Here is a 17,228-nt window from a genome sequence, read left to right as displayed (position 1 = left end):
ATAATTATATTACTCAATTTTCATTCCTTTATAGGATTTCATACAAATGTGTTCATGATTTTAAAAATATCCTATCATTATTATTTACTAGTTTTTCATTTTGGAAAGATGGATACCTCATGTACAAACTTTGAAGAAAGATATATATTAATTATTTTTCCTAGCAAACAACACAAAACTGGAAGTCACAGTTATTTTGAAAACTAGTGCTAAATATCGTAACTTCTATCGCTAATGCGACTGGATATTATTTATTAAAGCTATGTTTTGATGCTGTACTTAGGGGATATAATTTAATCCTCACATCAACCTTTGTTACAGCTGAGAGAATAAACTAGCTTACTCAAAACACATAAGCTAGTATGTGGCAAAGCAACAACTGAAACCTAAGTCTGAGTGACCCAAGTTCATTTCCTCACATTCTTCCATAACAATAATGAATGCAATTGACATAGCTAATTAACTTTTAGTCATAATCTATGAAAATTCACTTAAGGGTCAAGAAGGGGATTAGGTGATAAAATAAAATTACCTTATAATATAGTTAATAGGTATTGTATGCAGGAAGAGTGTTCAGAAAGACCATAGCCAGAGGACAGAGATTTTTTTAAAACTTCTGAAGTGGAAACTCCCCTCTTCTTTTTAAAACAAATTCTCATGAGAAAACACAATTTATAAGGTTCATAAAAGCCTTATAAATTGGGGGTGGGGGAGTGCAGTAACTCCTCCACCTCTGCTTTACTTAGCCACCCTTAATGGGCTCAGAACCTCCTTATCCCTACATGAATTACACTATTGCCTTTCTAGAAACATCTCAGAACACAAACACTGGATTAGTGGAAACTATAAATTTCAGTACTGCAAAAATGTCTACAAGGTTCAGAGGTATTACAGTACAAGTGGCCTGCCAATGGGGGTCGTACCCAAGAAATTTTAAGAATGTATGTTAAGAGACAAGAACTAAGATGTAAATTTGTCCTCAAAGCAAAAATAACTCCTATGAAAGCAAATTCAGAAATCCACAAGAGAAAGAAAATAGAAAAGGGTCCTGTGAGCTAAATCCTCGCAGAAACGTAATACCATTTATTATAAAGATAAAAATGCCTAAAGACTATATTCTTGATGGGGAGGTACTATACATTATGTGGAAAATTCAGAAAGATAAACATGTAAGGAAATGAGAATTATTAATTGTAAGGCTACTGCAGTATTATGAAGGACATGGTGTCTAAAATAAGCTATGTCACATGAAGAGAGGAAATTTAGAAGTTGAACATAACATGTCCAGTGATGAAGAATTCATGTTCCCAGAATTGGTAAGAATTTTTCGAGACTTAACAAAAGAAAGAGAATGATAAAAGATCTGCTTTTAGGTCAGCTCTAACTCATATGGTTGACATATTCTAGTACTTTGTTTCATATATATTTTATTTAAAACAGATTTTTATGGGAATAAAAAAAGGGGAACAACACGCTTATAATACAATTGATCTATTAAACTGCTTTGATGTTCACCTAAAATAAGAATTCAATGAGTTTTTATCTTTTTCTAAAATTGTACAGGTATTTAAATGTTTAAGAAACTGTAAATACCACATTAACAATGTACTTCTACTGTTTTTTAATTTGATTTTAATATTCGCCCTAACTACCCAATGGCACAGTTTTTTCTGGACATAGACCAGAACTCCTAAATTTCATTGTAATGGTTTTTTGTTTTTGTTTTTTTTTTTTGAGACAGGTTCTCGCTCTGTTGTCTAGCCTAGAGTACAGTGGCATCATCATAGCTCAATGTAACCTCCAACTCCTGGGCTCAATGAATCCTCCTGCCTCAGCTTCCTGAGTAGCTGGGACTACAGGTGTGAACCATCATGCCTGGCTAATTTTTCTATTTTTTTATAGAGACAAGGTCTCATTATGTTGATCAGAAGGTCTCAAACTCCTGGACTCAAGTGATTCTCCTGCCTCAGCCTCCCAAAGTGCTAGGATTGCAGGCGTGAGCCACTGCACCTGGCTCATTTTTATGTTTTTAAAAAATAGCAATATAGGCAAATAACTAAGAGTTCAAGTCATACATATGTATGAACAATAGTCTCCACCACATTCTGCATCTGTTATTAGGTCCCTCTATCCAAAGATAATCAGTTAACTGTATCTTATATATCCCTCTAGAAAACTGGTTATGCACACACTTTTTACATGTGTGTGTATATGTATATCTAATTTACACAAATGAGACCACGTAATATATATTATTTTCATAGTTACGCAAGAAAATATAGAATGGATTGAAAGTTAGAGGCAGGAGAGAATGAGAAATTAAGTTAAGAAAATCATAACAAAGAGACAATCATAATAAAGTGCCAGATAAACATTCAAAAATGATCAATGAAACTCTGTTGGTAAGAGCAAACGAAAATACAAAAATGTAAAACAGTGAATCTACATAAATTATTATACATTTGAAAAATGAGAGAAATCTATAGGTTACTGAAAAATATAGTTTATTAAATGAAAAAAACCAGTGGTACAGACAATATCTATAATATGGTTCCACTGAGGTTTAACAAAAAAATTCACACACTTGGATATGCCCAGAAAATGTCCAAAAAAGCATTAAAATACTTTTTAATATATAGTTACCTTAAGAATGGGACTAGGGGAGTGAGGAAGTTTTACAGTTTTGTTTGGAAAAATTTTAACATGTGCATGTACTACTTAAAAAAAAAAACCCCAGCTTACTAAAAGAGAGATGGCAGTAATTCAGAGGAACAACATCAAAGGTCTAAAGTAATGGCCATGCACATACTTAATTTATTTATGAAGTAGCACAAAGGTGCTGAATATTTGTTGGTAATAAGAAAAGGCAGGCATGCCACTTTTCATGTGTTTAAATGGTAATAAGAACTCTTATCTTATACATGTGTCTATGTAGAACCTGGAAACCTTTGCTGAAAACTACTATATTTAAGGATTAAATGATGTATCATTTTATTACTATTTATAAAATATTATAAAGCACACTGTGGGTATCTAATAAACATTAAGCATACTTTTTTCCTTCAAAATAATATATCTCAATTAGGTCAAAATTCAAAAATTACAGAACAAAGCATTTCTTTATATTCAACAGTTTTCACTACCTTGTGATCAGTAAATCATTTATTAAATATTTATATATAGTGCTTATAGACAGCAACATCCTAGCTTGAAAAAAGCCTACATAGTCATTGAAAAGTAGAATGAAGATAAAAATTAGGTCATTAAAGATGTAATGTCCGATTTCAAGTCAAAAGTGTAGTTTATTATATCTCAAAGAAGCAGTATATGCCTAAACTATCGACACAGTTTTGCCATCTTAACAGTATTTTGCTTATGCCAGCAACAAAGAAGCCTGCAGAGCAAGTGGCAATGAAATTGCAAAAGGCATTTTCCATGGCCTGTTGAGAATTGAGTATTTTTCCTTGCAAGAAGTGGTCCAAAGTCTGGAAGAAGTGGTAGTCATTTGGTGCAAGGTCTGGTGAATACAGCGGATGACAGGGAGTTTCCAAGTACAGCTGCTGTAGTTTGAGCAGCATTCTTTATGGAACATGTGGTTGAGTGTCGTCTGGTAAGAGGACTGGCCTGTCTCTATTGACCCATCTCAGCTGCTTAATCACAAGCATCCTCATCGTTTTGTCCAATTGGTTGCAGTAGACATCCATTGTAATTGATTGACTAGATTTCATGAAGCTATAGTGGATAATACCAGCACTGGACCACTAAACAGATATCGTTAGCTTTTTTTGATGAACATTCAGTTTTGGACTGTGTTTCGGCACTTCATTTTTACCCAACCATTGTGCCAAATGCTTGCGATTGTCAAAAGGAATCCATTTTTCATCACACGTAACAATATGGTATAAAAATGGCTCGCCTTTATGTCATGAAAGCAAATAAAGGCAAGCTTCAAGATGATTTCTTTCTGATGCTTGTTTAATTCATGTGGTACCCATATATCCAGCTTCTTTACCTTGCCCATTCGTTCCAATAGTCCAATATTGTTGGAATTGTAATGTCAAACTTTGCTGCTAATTCATGTAGGTTGGGATGGAATCACTTCCGCTACAGCTTCCAGATCATCATTATCTACCTTGGTCTCAGGTCGCACATGTGGCTCATTTTCAAGATTAAAATCACCAGAATGGAACTTCTGAAACCATCGAAGTACTGTGTGTTCATTAGCCACATCCTTCCCAAACGCTTTGTTGATATTTTGAGTTATCTACACTGCATTGGTTCCGCAATGGAACTCATATTTGAAAATCACATGAATTTTGACTTATCCACGGTTTCACAAAAATTGCTTTAAAAATAAAATTTGAAAGATAATCACAGGCCAAACCATGCCTTTGAAAGAATGGGGTTATACTTTCACAATAAAAATAAAACAAAATGTGTCAAACTGAAATATCAGAGGTATCAACTGTCAAACTTTAGTACTTAAGGAAAGTGGACATTTCATACTTAATAATCTAAAATTTCACTTTTTAATAGTCACAAGCCGTCTTTTAGACTGAACCAAGATCTAAAAAAGAATAATAAAGGAAAGTAGGTCAAATTCTGTAGATTCCTTTCTATAGATTGTAACCTGTTTTCAGAGCATAAAAGCTACTTTGTCATAGTTTATTTTAGAGATGAGGTCTTTCACACAAAACATTTTTGAATTTCATTACATTAGCAACTGACTAGAAAGGTGGTTAAGTAAAATATGCATATCCATTTAATACTTCACTTTAGAATAAAGCTGATATGTATGCATTGACATAGAAGGATCTGAAGACAGATGATGTTATTAATAAAGTAAGGCACAGAATGCTATGTGAAATAAAAAAAAACTTAATTGCTCACTAAATCAAATGAAGTATGTGTACCTAATGGATCAAGGAGAGAAAAGAGTTAGTGAGCTTGAAGACTGGCTATTTGAAAATACATAGAGAAGAAAAAAGAAAAAAGAACAAAAAGGTACAAAGATTGGCTAGTACTGGGGTACCCAACCCGCAGGCCACAGACCGGTACTGGTCCATGGCCTGTTAGGAATTGGGCCACACAGCAGGAGGTGAGAGGAGAGCAAGCAAAGCTTCATCTGTATTTACAGCCGCTCCCCATCACTTGTATCACCACCCTTTAAGCTCCACCTCCTGTCAGATAAGTAGCGACATCAGATTTTCACAGGAGTGCGAACCCTGCTGTAAACTGCACATACGAGGGATCTAGGTTGTGCGTGCCTTATGAGAATCTAATGCTTGACGATGTGAGGTGAAGCTGAGGTGGGGATGCTAACGCTAGGCAGCAGCTGCAAATACAGATTATCATGAGCAGAAAGGTTTGACTGCACAATAAATGTAATGCACTTGAATTATCCTGAAACCATTTCCCCTCCCACCTCCCACACCCATCCATGGAAAAATTGTCTTCCATGAAACTGGTCCCTGGTGCCAAAAAGGTTGGGGACCGCTGGGGTACAAGATGTAGAAAACTACCTCAAAAGACTAAATCTAATAACTATTGGTGTTCAAGAGGGAGCTGAGCAAGAGCAAGTAGTAGAATGCTTATTCAGAGAAATAGTAACAGAAAACTTTCCAAAACATCAGAATGATATAAATACACAGGTACAGGAAGGTCAGAGAACACCAAATAGATCCAACACAAACGAGACTACCCCAAGACATATAATAACCAAACTCTCAAAGGTCAAGAACAAAGAGAGGAACCTAAAAGCAGCAAGACATAAGAAGCAAATAATATATATATTATTAAGGAGCTCCAATTTTTCTGGCAACAGACTTCTCAACCGAAACTACACAGCCACACAGGCCAGGAGGTAGTGGGACATTTTCAAAGTACAAGAAGAAAAAAAACCTTCCATCCAAGAATATCAGATCCAGCAAAATTATCATTCCAATATGAAGGAGAGATAAAGTCTTTCTCAAACAAAAGTTAAGAGAATTCACCACCACCAGAACCATCTTATAAGAAATGTTAAAGAGAATTTCAACCTGGAAGAAAAAGATATTAATGTGCAAAAGAACACTTTTCAAGATATAAAACCCAATGGTTAAAATTAAGTGCCTGGGAAAACCCAGAATACTCCATTACTGTATTTGAGGCATGCAACTCACTTTTATCTCTAGTATGAAGCTGAAAAGACCTATCAAAAACAATAATAGGCATAGGAACCTATTAAGAGATAGGTAATACAAAAATATGTAAATTAAGACAACTAAAAGTCAAAATGTGGGAGAATGGAGTTAAAGGGTAGCTTTTGGTATGTTTTTTGCCTTTGTTTCTATTCTTTTCTTTGTGATCTAAGTTGTCATCTCTTTAAAATAACATATCAGTAAGGTGTTTTTTGTAAGCCTCATGGAAACCACAACACAAAAACCTATAATACATTCACTAAAAATAAAAAGTAACAAATTAAAACATACTACTAGAGATAATCACTTACTCATGAAGGAAGACAGTAAGAAAAGAAGAAAGGAAGAGTCTCAAAATAATCAGAAAACATGCAACAAAATGGCAGTAGTAAGCCCTCACTTATCAATAATAAAACTGATTACAAATGGACTCAATTCTCCAATTAAAAGGCAGAGAGAATGGCTAAATGGATAAAGAAACAAGAGCCAGTAACTGATTCAAGATGGCTGAGCAAAGACATCAGCTGCCAGAAGGAAAAGGTTTAGATGAAGGACAAAATGCAAAGAGACAAACAAACATAGATCGGATGTAATTCTGAGGGAAGGGTGCCAGAATGTACAGGAGACTCTATGGGAAGAAGTTGTGGAGAAGAACAAGAGGGAGCAAAATATTGGCAGAGTTCACCCCTGAGAGGCCTGGAGTCCAGCGAAAAGGGTATAGTTGGAATGGTTTATTTATCCCTCCCTTGCATCTCTGACAGTCAGCGGATTCCCAAGCTGATGGAGAGATTTTCTGCACCCACAGCCCAAAAGCGGCTGCAGCCAGTGAGCTGAGAGCTTCTTGTGGACAAAGCACCAGGCTCCCAGTCCCCAGGGGTGCGTTCCGTCACCACAGACACAAGCCAGGATGGCAGGCATCATATTGCTTCTCTACCCACCATGCACCTTTGTCCTCCCCAGTGGGCTTCAATTCCTCAGGTTTCGTCTTGCTCATTCGCACACAAACATTTCCCAACTTTGGCCCAGCCTGTGGGAGCCGCAGGGGTCCAGTGGGTCCCAAGGGATCTGTGGGACTCCGAGCCTGGATGTTCTGGGCGGGCTGCCTTCCAGAGGCAGCAACAGAGATGACCAGAATGCTAGCTTTCCTCCATCCAGACTCTTTTCCTCCTCTTCCCCTGTCCCACCTGCAGCTGCTAAGAGAGACAATTTAGCCACCACACTGAGACTACCACAGAAAGTGGGGCTCAAACTTTTCCTCTTAGGGCCCTGCAGCAGAATGAGGGGTGCTCAAACTATAAGCTTCCTGCTCATTGGCCCTCTCTGGTGCTGCTTGCGTAGTGGCTCCACAGGAGCAGGGCACACACCCAAGCAGAAGGATGTCAAACCTGTTTGAGCACCTCATAGGCAACTCACGACCAGCGCGCCTCTCCCTGGCATGGTCAGGGATTGATCTTCAGGCACCTGGGCACAGGCCCACAAGCCAGATCCCATACCCCCAGGTCTCGATGGGGTTGCTCAGGGGCATGGAGGGGAGATTTGTGAACTAATATTGGGAGGCAAGGAGCCCACGTGGGCAGGGCTAAGAGTCGAGTGCAGGATGGGTCCCAGCCACAGCACACTTGTGCAGCACTCCTTCCCCTACTGGAAGGCTGCGCTCTCAACCCGGGCTGGGATCCTGGGCAGGGAGGCTCCCTAGTCCATGGTGCAGTTGCTAGAGGGAAACCACAGAGCAGGGGAGTGGAGAGAAGAGTAAAATCCACTCCTGACAGCAAGATGGTGGCTCTCAGACAGCCCCGCCTCCATAAGCAGACTTTCTGGTTGGGTGGGGCCACTTCAGCCCTTCCCTTGTGGCTTTACCTAGAAGCTGGGAACAGACCTTTGACTTCTGCGGAAATAGCTACCTTGCCAGCTTCTGCGGAGCCTGAGGGCAAGCTCACCCAACCCAGACCTGCCCAGCTGCACTCCCCACCACCCACCTCTGCTGGGGCAGAGATTAAGGACTCACCTGGAAGTTCCAGGGCCCCACCCACCACCCAGGGCATTCAGTGCTTCTCCTGAGGGACTAGAGCCAAGCACAGGACCCCAAAACAACATAGCAGCTTGTTCCTTCTGGCAAGCGCCACCTACTGGCAGGGAGGTCAATTAGCATGCCCTTTCCCACATTTACTGACTCAATCTTACAGGGTGTGTGGGGGTCCAAGGAGTAGCCATTTGGGGGAGCACCTGATTAGTGACGCTGAGCATTTTTTCATATATTGGCCATGAAAGTAATCTTAAGTAAAAAGAACAAATCTGGAGGCATCACATTACCAGACTTCAAACTATACTACAAAACTACAGTAATCCAAACAGCATGGTATTGGCACAAAAATAGAGACACAGACCAATTGAACAGAACAAAGAACCCAGATATAAAACCATCCACATACAGCCAACCGATCTTTGAGAAAGCAGACAACAATGTACACTGGGGAAAAGAATCCTTATTCAATAAATGGTGATGGGAAAATTGGGCAGCCACATGCACAAAATGAAACAGGATCCATATCTCTCACCACTCACAAAAATTAATTCGAGACAGATTAAGGACTTAAATGTAAGGCATGAAACCATAAGAATTCTAAAAGAAAATGTTGCAAAAACTCTCGTAGATACCAGCTTAGGCAAAGAATTTATGAAGAAGACCCCAATGGCAATCATGGCAACAACAAAAATAAATAAATGAGACTTGATTAAATTAAAAGCTTCCTGTGCAACCAAGGAAATAATCAACAGAGCAAATAGATAACCTGCAGAATGGGAGAAAATATTCACAAGCTATACAACCAGTAAAGGTCTAATAACCAGAATCTACAAAGAACTCAAGCAAATCAGCAAGGAAAAAAATCAAATGATCCCATAAAAAAGTGGGCAAAAGACATATACAGAAGCTTCTCAAAAGAAGACAGACAAATGGTCAATAAATACATGAAAACAATGCTCAATGTCACTAATATCAGGAAAATGTAAATTAAAACCACAATATCACCTTACCCCAGTCAGAATGGATTTTATTAAAAAGTCCAAAAACAATAGATGCAGAGAGAAAGGAATGCTTATACACTTGGTGGGACGGCAAATTAGTAAAACCTCTATGGAAAACAATATGAAGATTTATCAAAGAACTAAAAGTAGACCTACCACTTGATCCAGCAATCCCATTACTGGGTATTTAACCAAAGGAAAAAAAGTAATTTTATCAAAAAGACGCCTATACTTGAATGTTTATTGCAGTACAATTCACAAAGATGAGGTATCAAGCCAAATGCCCATGAATAAATGAGTGGATTAACAAAATGTGGTATATGTATACCATGGAATACTATTCAGCCACGAAGGATGACTTAATGCTTTTTGCAACAATTTGGATGGAACCATCCAAATTCTTGCCAAAAATATATATACAAACCAACAATAGTGCCAATAAAAACTTATCTAAAAACATTAAGTTGCTTCAGAATAAAGTGCAAAGTTCATGGCACTAATGGTTCTTCAAAATTAGGCCTCTTGATCAATATCAATCTCTCCTCATAAAAAAGCCTGAATTTTACATCTCTGCTAGTAAGGTCATCCTCTCCTTTTCTATCTGTGAAATATCTACTAATCCTTTAAAATCCAGTTTAAATGTAATTTCCTCCTTTCACTCTCTTATGCAGAGGTAAGTGGTTCATTTGTGTTCCCATTAACATGCTGTACATACTGTTCTCTGTTAATGCCATTGTTTCCTCCCCTAGATGTGAACTCATGTAGGGCAGGATCTGAATCTTCTCCACCGCGTACTGGGCCTAGCTCATAGTAAAAATAATGAATTGAATAATAAAAGAATAAAAATAGAATTATCCACTAAACCCATGTTTTGCTATGACAAATGCAAATTAATGTTTTTCTTAAATAAAAACTTAGAAGATTTGACAATATAGAAATATTACCTTGTCTACATGAAAAATCAAATCCAGTTCACACACATTTTCAAAACATTTGTCTAATGTTTCCACGAATACCTATGGAAAAAGAAAAGAAAAAAAGGTTTTGACAACTGTTTTAGTTCATTCAAACCCATTATCTACAAGGCAGACAATTCTTAATTGTGAACTAAAACTTTACTAACTCTATTATCACATTTTTCTTTTTAAAACTACAAGCTGCATTAAATGCAAAAGGTGTAAAAAATAGACTATTCTTTCAATATATAAGTATACAATACAATAAACTTTTTTCACAATGATCAAAACTAGAAAGCACCATTATTTACAAAAGCTCTTAAAATACTCAACTCAGGCTCCATATCTCATTAGAGGTATTTATCAAGGTAAGTGAGCACAGTTCAAGTCCCTACCATACCCAATGTAGCCAATAATTTTTAATTAGCAAATCAGTATAAAAGACAACTAAAAATGACTTATAGAAAGAGCATAGACTTTGGAATCAGATTTACCTGGGTTTAAAACTCTGGCTTGAATAATTTATGACCTTGTGTAGGAAAAGACTCACCTCTGCAGGCCTGGATTGTTCAAACCCTGCTTTAGGACTAGCCCTTGGCCAGCTCCTGAGAACTAAGCTCTGACCTTTTGAAAAGTTCCATCTGATTAGCATGTTTTTGTATGCCTGTGGTCTTGGGCCATGCTGTACCAGATAGTTTATGCTAATCATATGATTCGTAGAGAACACCTGCTTTTTCTCTGAAGCTCTGAAGCTTAAGTAACAAAGGTCAGTCATGCAGGCACTACATGCCTATGTGACTGACCCCCAATAAAAATCTTGGACAGCCAGGCTAGTATGGGCTTCCTTGGTTAGGAACAATTTGCATACGTCATCACATCTTTCTGGGGGAATTAAGCATGTCCTGTGTGATTCCAGTGGAAAGACACACCCGAAAGCTTGCAAATGGTTTCCTCCACACTTCCTCCCATGTGCCTTTACTGATTTTACTCTGTATCCTTTCACTATAATAAACCACAACCATGAGTACAGCAACTTCTGAGTTCCGTGAATCCTAGCAGATCATTGAGGTGGTCTTGAGGACCCAGACACAAACCTTCAAAAATTAATCTCTTAAGTTCCACCTTGCATAGTTGTCACTGACTATTCTATTCCCACCATCCCTCTCAGTAGTAATCTTTACAGTTAGAGTGACCATACAATTTATCATCCAAACTGGGGCAGTTTTAAGAGTTAAGGGGGAAAAGCTATTACTTATTATTATAATAATGGTATGCAATGTTATCATAATGTAGTAACAGCCTGGAACAACAGATGTAACTCAGGACTATCCCAAGCAAACCGAAACGTATGGTCACCCTATTCATAGGTGATCCTATTGGGCAAGGAGTAAGATCTAAGAGGCTTCTTGCTATAACTGATCCAACCTCAGGCCAGTTTACATAGCTACACAATCCAAGGTTTCTTCCTGGGATCAATGTAGATAGATAAGACATGTGAGACTAGGTAGATATGTAACTACAGCTGACCCCTGAACAATTCAGGGGTTGGGATGCCAACCTCACCCCTCACAGTTGAAAATCCACATATAACTTTTGACTCTCCCAAAACTTAACTACTAATAGCCTATTGTTGACTGGAAGCCTTACTGATAACATAAACAGTCAATTAATACATACTTTGTATTTCACAAAAAAGTGCAAAGTTTTCACGCTTGCTGGAATAGCTACACCAAGAGCTTCACAAATTTCCTTTTTTTCTAATAGTCCTTACACACTGTCTTGAAATGTGTAAATCCTTACACCTTATCTTGAAATGGTGGGCACTCGCAGCTGCACACCTCAATCTGTGATACGTATCAAGCAAATCAACTACTTCCTGTAACGTTATGACTTTTCTCTGCTTTTTGGGAGCACTTCCAGCATCACTAGTGGCACTTCATATAGGTCCCATGGTGTCATTTAAGATTTATAGTATTTCACTAAATATGATGAAAAATACACAAAAATCATGAGAGATCGCTTTTTATTGTGACACACAATTTACTGGAGAGATGAACTGCTTATGTGGAGATGATTAGGATTTTAAGCAGATATTCACAACACGAGCTCACCACAATAGCAACAGAAGGGGGTTATGAAATTATTACAGTAGTACCATAAGTACTACCATTAATTTTATGCAGTTATGATTTAATATTGCATCTTTAAATTTATTTACATTTCCCTCAAATGCAAATGGTGCCATATCTGGTCTTTAAGTGTTTGTGTGCATAAGTTTTAATAAATTTTAACTTGTTATAATAGATGTATTATATCTATTGTGTATATCCGATGGTAGTAAATAAAATAGACTAGTATCTATACAAATCTTATACATTCACGACATACCTAACTTTTTAATTTTTTCAACATTCCTAAGCTACATGGTTCATCTGCGAGTTTTTTCAAATCGTTGAAAATCTCCAAAAATTTTTCAAATATATTTATTGAAAAAAATTGGCGTATAAGTAGACCTATGCAATTCAATCCCATATTGTTCAAGGGTCAACTGTATATAACTATAATCACTACTGTCTTAGACCAGGGTTGGGCAAACTTTATTTGCAAAGGACTAGACAGTTAATACTTTAGGTTGAGGGCCCTACAGTCTAGCAGAAAAACAGCCATGGACAATATGTAAACAAATGAGCATAGCTCTCTTTCAATAAAAGTTTATTTACAAAAACAGGCCGCAGTCTGGACTTGACCTACAATTTGTAGTCTGTTGACTCCTGACTTAGACCAACATCACCAGGAGAAATAATAGGTTTGTAGTAACCAAGAATATATATAGATTTACTCATCATCTCATCTGTGAGAAGGGAGCAAGTTGTTAAGATGACAACCTCCAGGGAGGGGAGAGGGGCTGAAATGTTAAGTTGATCATCAACAGCCAATGATCTAATCCATCATGCCTACATAATGGGGTTTCCATAAAAATCCAAAAGGATAGGGTTCAGGGAATTTCCAGATAGCTGAACACCTGGAGGTGCCTGGAGGGTGGCACACCCAGAGAGGGCATGGGAGCTCTGTACCCCTTCCCATGTAACTTCGCCTTATGCAACTCCTCCTTTTGCCTGTTTATCTGTATCCTTTGTAATATCCTTTATAATAAGTGGGTAATTTAACTTTTTCCCTGAGTTCTGTAAGCTGCTCTAACAAATTAATCAAACCAAGGAAGGGGTCATGAGTACCCCAATTGCCATTCAATCAGAAGTACAGGTCACAATCTGCAACTGGGGTCTGAAGTGTGTGACTGAGCCCACAATCTGTGGGATCTGACATTAGCTAGTGTCAGAGTTGAATTATAGAACACCCAGCTGGTGTCTGCCGGAGAATCTCCACACATCTGGTGTCAAAAAATTGTACTGAGTGACTGTGGAAGTAAAGTGAAAAAAACGGTTTTGTCCTTTTACAACAGGTCAACCTCAAGTGAGTTTTTACTTCAATTCTGTGGTAGGTAGAAAATAAATATCATTGAATATCCACCCAAACTCCCAACTAATTGAGATATATTTTCCCTCTTTAATACAACAGATTCTGCTTGCCAGAATTGAATGGGGTAATGCTGCTTGAATACAGAGTAAGCAATTAATAAATATTAACCTCTTGGGAAGAGTAAAAATAGGAGTGAAAAGGAAAACATGCTTCCTATTGAGAAAGAAGAATATATTTACTTTGGAAATAGTCTTTAATTTAGAAATTGTCTGAATACTAATTTATACAATCATAGTTAAAAGTTACAAGAAATGAAGTCATTTCAGTCCCCTCGTTAGTAAATTTTTAATTATTACATATCATACAAAATATAACATATAACGTGATAGATTTTGTGTAATCAACACCCAAATCGAGTTTTAACATTACCAGCACTACAGAAGCCCCCTCATACGCCATCAGTCAGTAGTACCACCAAAAGTAACCAATACTCGGCTTTCTAATACTGTAGAACCTGTTTTGCCTGTTTCTGAACCATATTTAAATGGGAACATACAATATATACTCTTTTGCAAGTGGCTTCTTTTATTCATTGTTATTTTCCTGAGATTCATTCACATTATTACATAATACAATAGCTCATTCAGTCTCGTTGTATGCCACTGAATTAATATACCACAATGTATCCACTCTACTGTAGATAGAAATTTGGGTTGTTTCCAGTATGGGGCCATTATAATTAGTACTACTAGGAATATTTCTTACACGTCTTTTAGTAAACGTATGTACACATATCTACTGAATGTATATCTAGAGTAGAACTGCTAGGTCATGGAGTAGCCTATGTTAAGCTTTAGCATATAGTGAGTGCCAAATAGATTTTCAAAATGATAAGACAAACTTAGATTCTAAATAGTAGTATATTCGGGTTCCTATAGCTCATATTCTTGTCAGCACTTTATGTTATCAATCTTTTAGCCATATTCATGGGTGTGTGATGGTATACAGTGATAATTAATTTGTATTTCCCTGATGGCTAATGAGATGTGTTCATCTTTATTAGCCATTTATATATTCTTTTTCATAATGCCTGTTCAAGACTTCTGCTCATTTTTCTACTGGTCTTTTTCTTACTGATGTATAAGAATTTTCACATTTTAGATACAGTCTTTTGTCATATGTACGTATTACAAATATCTTCTCCTGCTCTGCAGTTCGCCTTTTCCTTATACTAATAGTGTTCTTGGAAGAACAGAAGTTTTACACTCCAATCTAATCCAATTTTTCAGTTTTTTTCCTTTATGGTTAAAATATTTTTTATGTCCAATTTAAGGAATTTTTGCCTACATAAGGTCAGGAAAGATATTCTCCTAAGTAAGAGCTTTAGTGTTTTATTTTTCAAGTTTGGACTGAATCTGGAATTGATCTTTGTGTATGGTGTGGAGTGGTCTTTAATTTTAAGTCATTATTAGACTTACAAATTAGAACAAAATTTCCACTATGCCTTTATTTTTTCTTGCTTAATTTTTCCAGTTCAACTGGTTTGACTACCTTTATGCTGCAGTCATGCTTTTTTTAACCATTAGAAGATGACTATCCTGATAAAAATGCTGTCTAAATAGTTTCCCTTTACTCATATGTGCTTACAAAAAATAAGTAGAGCCCACTGAATATGCAGATTATATTGGGCAAAAAAGAAAAAAAAATTCTTGAAGCATTAAGTGTACCACTGGTGAAATAAAAATATGGGCTACCTATGGAGGCAGTATGGTATAGTGGCAAGGAAGGACGTATGCTTTGAAACCAGAAAGACCTAGCTTCAAATTCCTGCTCCATGGCCTTGAGCATCATTTAACTCCTTTAAATCTCAGAACCATAAAATAATGATAAAACTTCTTTGAAGCTCTGACTCGGGTGGGGCAAAGGCAATATACGTAACCTAAACATTTGTACCCCTGTAATATGCTAAAAGAAAAAAAAAACTCCCAACCTTTCTGGATTATTACAAAGACTGAGTTAAACAATTTAGACTGAGTGCCCACCACAGTTCCCAAAACACATCTAATAAATTTCAGCCAGAATTAGTTATCTGGCTGTTCAAAATGTAACGTAATTGTAAAATTGAAATAGAGATAGAAAATTCTAATTCTGTTGATAAATACTGACATAAAAGCAAGGTAACTACATGCTCCAGCTGCTAAGATGTTCTGATTTGCTTGTTTACTTAAAAACAAAGAACGCCGCCCATATTTTAAAACAGAACAATACTGCCTGTAAAAAATGTGAATAGTAGAAAAAAAAATACGAAATGTCTTTTTAAATACATGTTCTTAATTTATGAAGAGGATTCTTTAAGCTTTAAGAATTAGCATTCAAAGTTTCATTTAAAAAACAAATCAAAGACCTTCTTCAAAAGGCTTTCCATTAATTTTCTTTTGATTTAAAACAAAGTATTTAATATAATTAGAAATCCAGAGCCCTAAGGTAGATACACACTGATGTCTGTTACATGGACAAGTCTAATATACAAAATAATGTACACACTGAAGAAATTAATTAAAAAAATGTTTTTAAGGGTCTTGGTGGTTCTAACCATAACAAAAAATAATAAAATTGCTGTTTTATTGTTTTACAAGGAGAAAGATAAAAAGAGCCAAGACCGAGAAGTGACATGGTAAATAGCACCCTCTTGTGTGTCATTTAAAAAATGATACAAAGTTTAAAGCCAATTTTAATAGCACAGGTATCTAGCTACTAAGTAGCTAGTCAGGTGACAGGGATATATGACCAAATACTTAACCTCTGGCCTCAAGGAATTCAAAGGTTAGTGGATGAGAAATTACTTTTAATTTACTAAAAGAATCATATTTTAATTTCTTTCATTTTAACTATGTAGTATTCCAAAAATAAATTTACAAGAAATACTGAGAAAAATGCCACATCTACATATAGAGTCCCCCTTTCCCATGCTCTTCTAGCAACAGAACTTTGTTTCCTTTATTTTTATTCAAAAATCTATATGCCCAGGCCATAAAGGGTAACAGGAATCTATTGTGAGGCAGCTCAGTACTTACAAGTACTTAGTACTCAAAAGCATAAGCTTTAGCATGTCTACACTCAAATTCTAGCTTTGCTTCTAACTCTGCTATCTAGGGCAAGTTATTTAACTCTAAGCCTCAGTTTCTTATCTGAACATAATAATGGTACCTATATCCTAGAGTTGTTTTAGTGATTAAATAAGTAAAGGGCTTAGAACAACGTCTCACAAAGGAAAACACTCAGTACGTGTTAGCTAGTATATCATACACATGGAGAAATAAAAGTGTGCACAAGGTAAAATAAAAATAGATGCCATAAAATATCCTTAAGTGACCCCACTTTTTTGGCAGACCCCCTTTAGAGTTTCTAGATTAAAAAAATAGTTTCTTTCTGGGTTTAGAAATTTCTGCTAAAATTCAGGAGGAATAGATACTGCTGTTTAGAATTCATAATAATAAATAAAATACAAAAGGGTTAAACTCACAGGTAGGAAAAGTGCAAGCATAAGAGGCATAAATTTAAGAATACTAACAGTATGCCAAGAGACCTAAAA

General features: G+C 36.6%; 1 protein-coding gene across 1 annotated transcript in view; it reads right to left on the bottom strand.

Annotated features, from left to right (window-relative positions):
• AP3S1 (adaptor-related protein complex 3, sigma 1 subunit) overlaps window positions 1–17,228 on the bottom strand; it is a 79,601-nt gene that overhangs the window by 31,446 nt on the left and 30,927 nt on the right. Inside the window, exon 4 of the mRNA XM_012659538.1 lies at window positions 10,148–10,219. Coding sequence (XP_012514992.1) covers window positions 10,148–10,219 — 72 coding nt within the window. The remainder of the gene's footprint in view (window positions 1–10,147; window positions 10,220–17,228) is intronic.

The sequence above is a fragment of the Propithecus coquereli genome, unplaced genomic scaffold (genome assembly GCF_000956105.1).
Source record: "Propithecus coquereli isolate 6110/MARCELLA unplaced genomic scaffold, Pcoq_1.0 Scaffold62, whole genome shotgun sequence".
NCBI classification, from domain to species: domain Eukaryota; kingdom Metazoa; phylum Chordata; class Mammalia; order Primates; family Indriidae; genus Propithecus; species Propithecus coquereli.
This window is presented reverse-complemented; position numbering and strand designations above follow the sequence as displayed.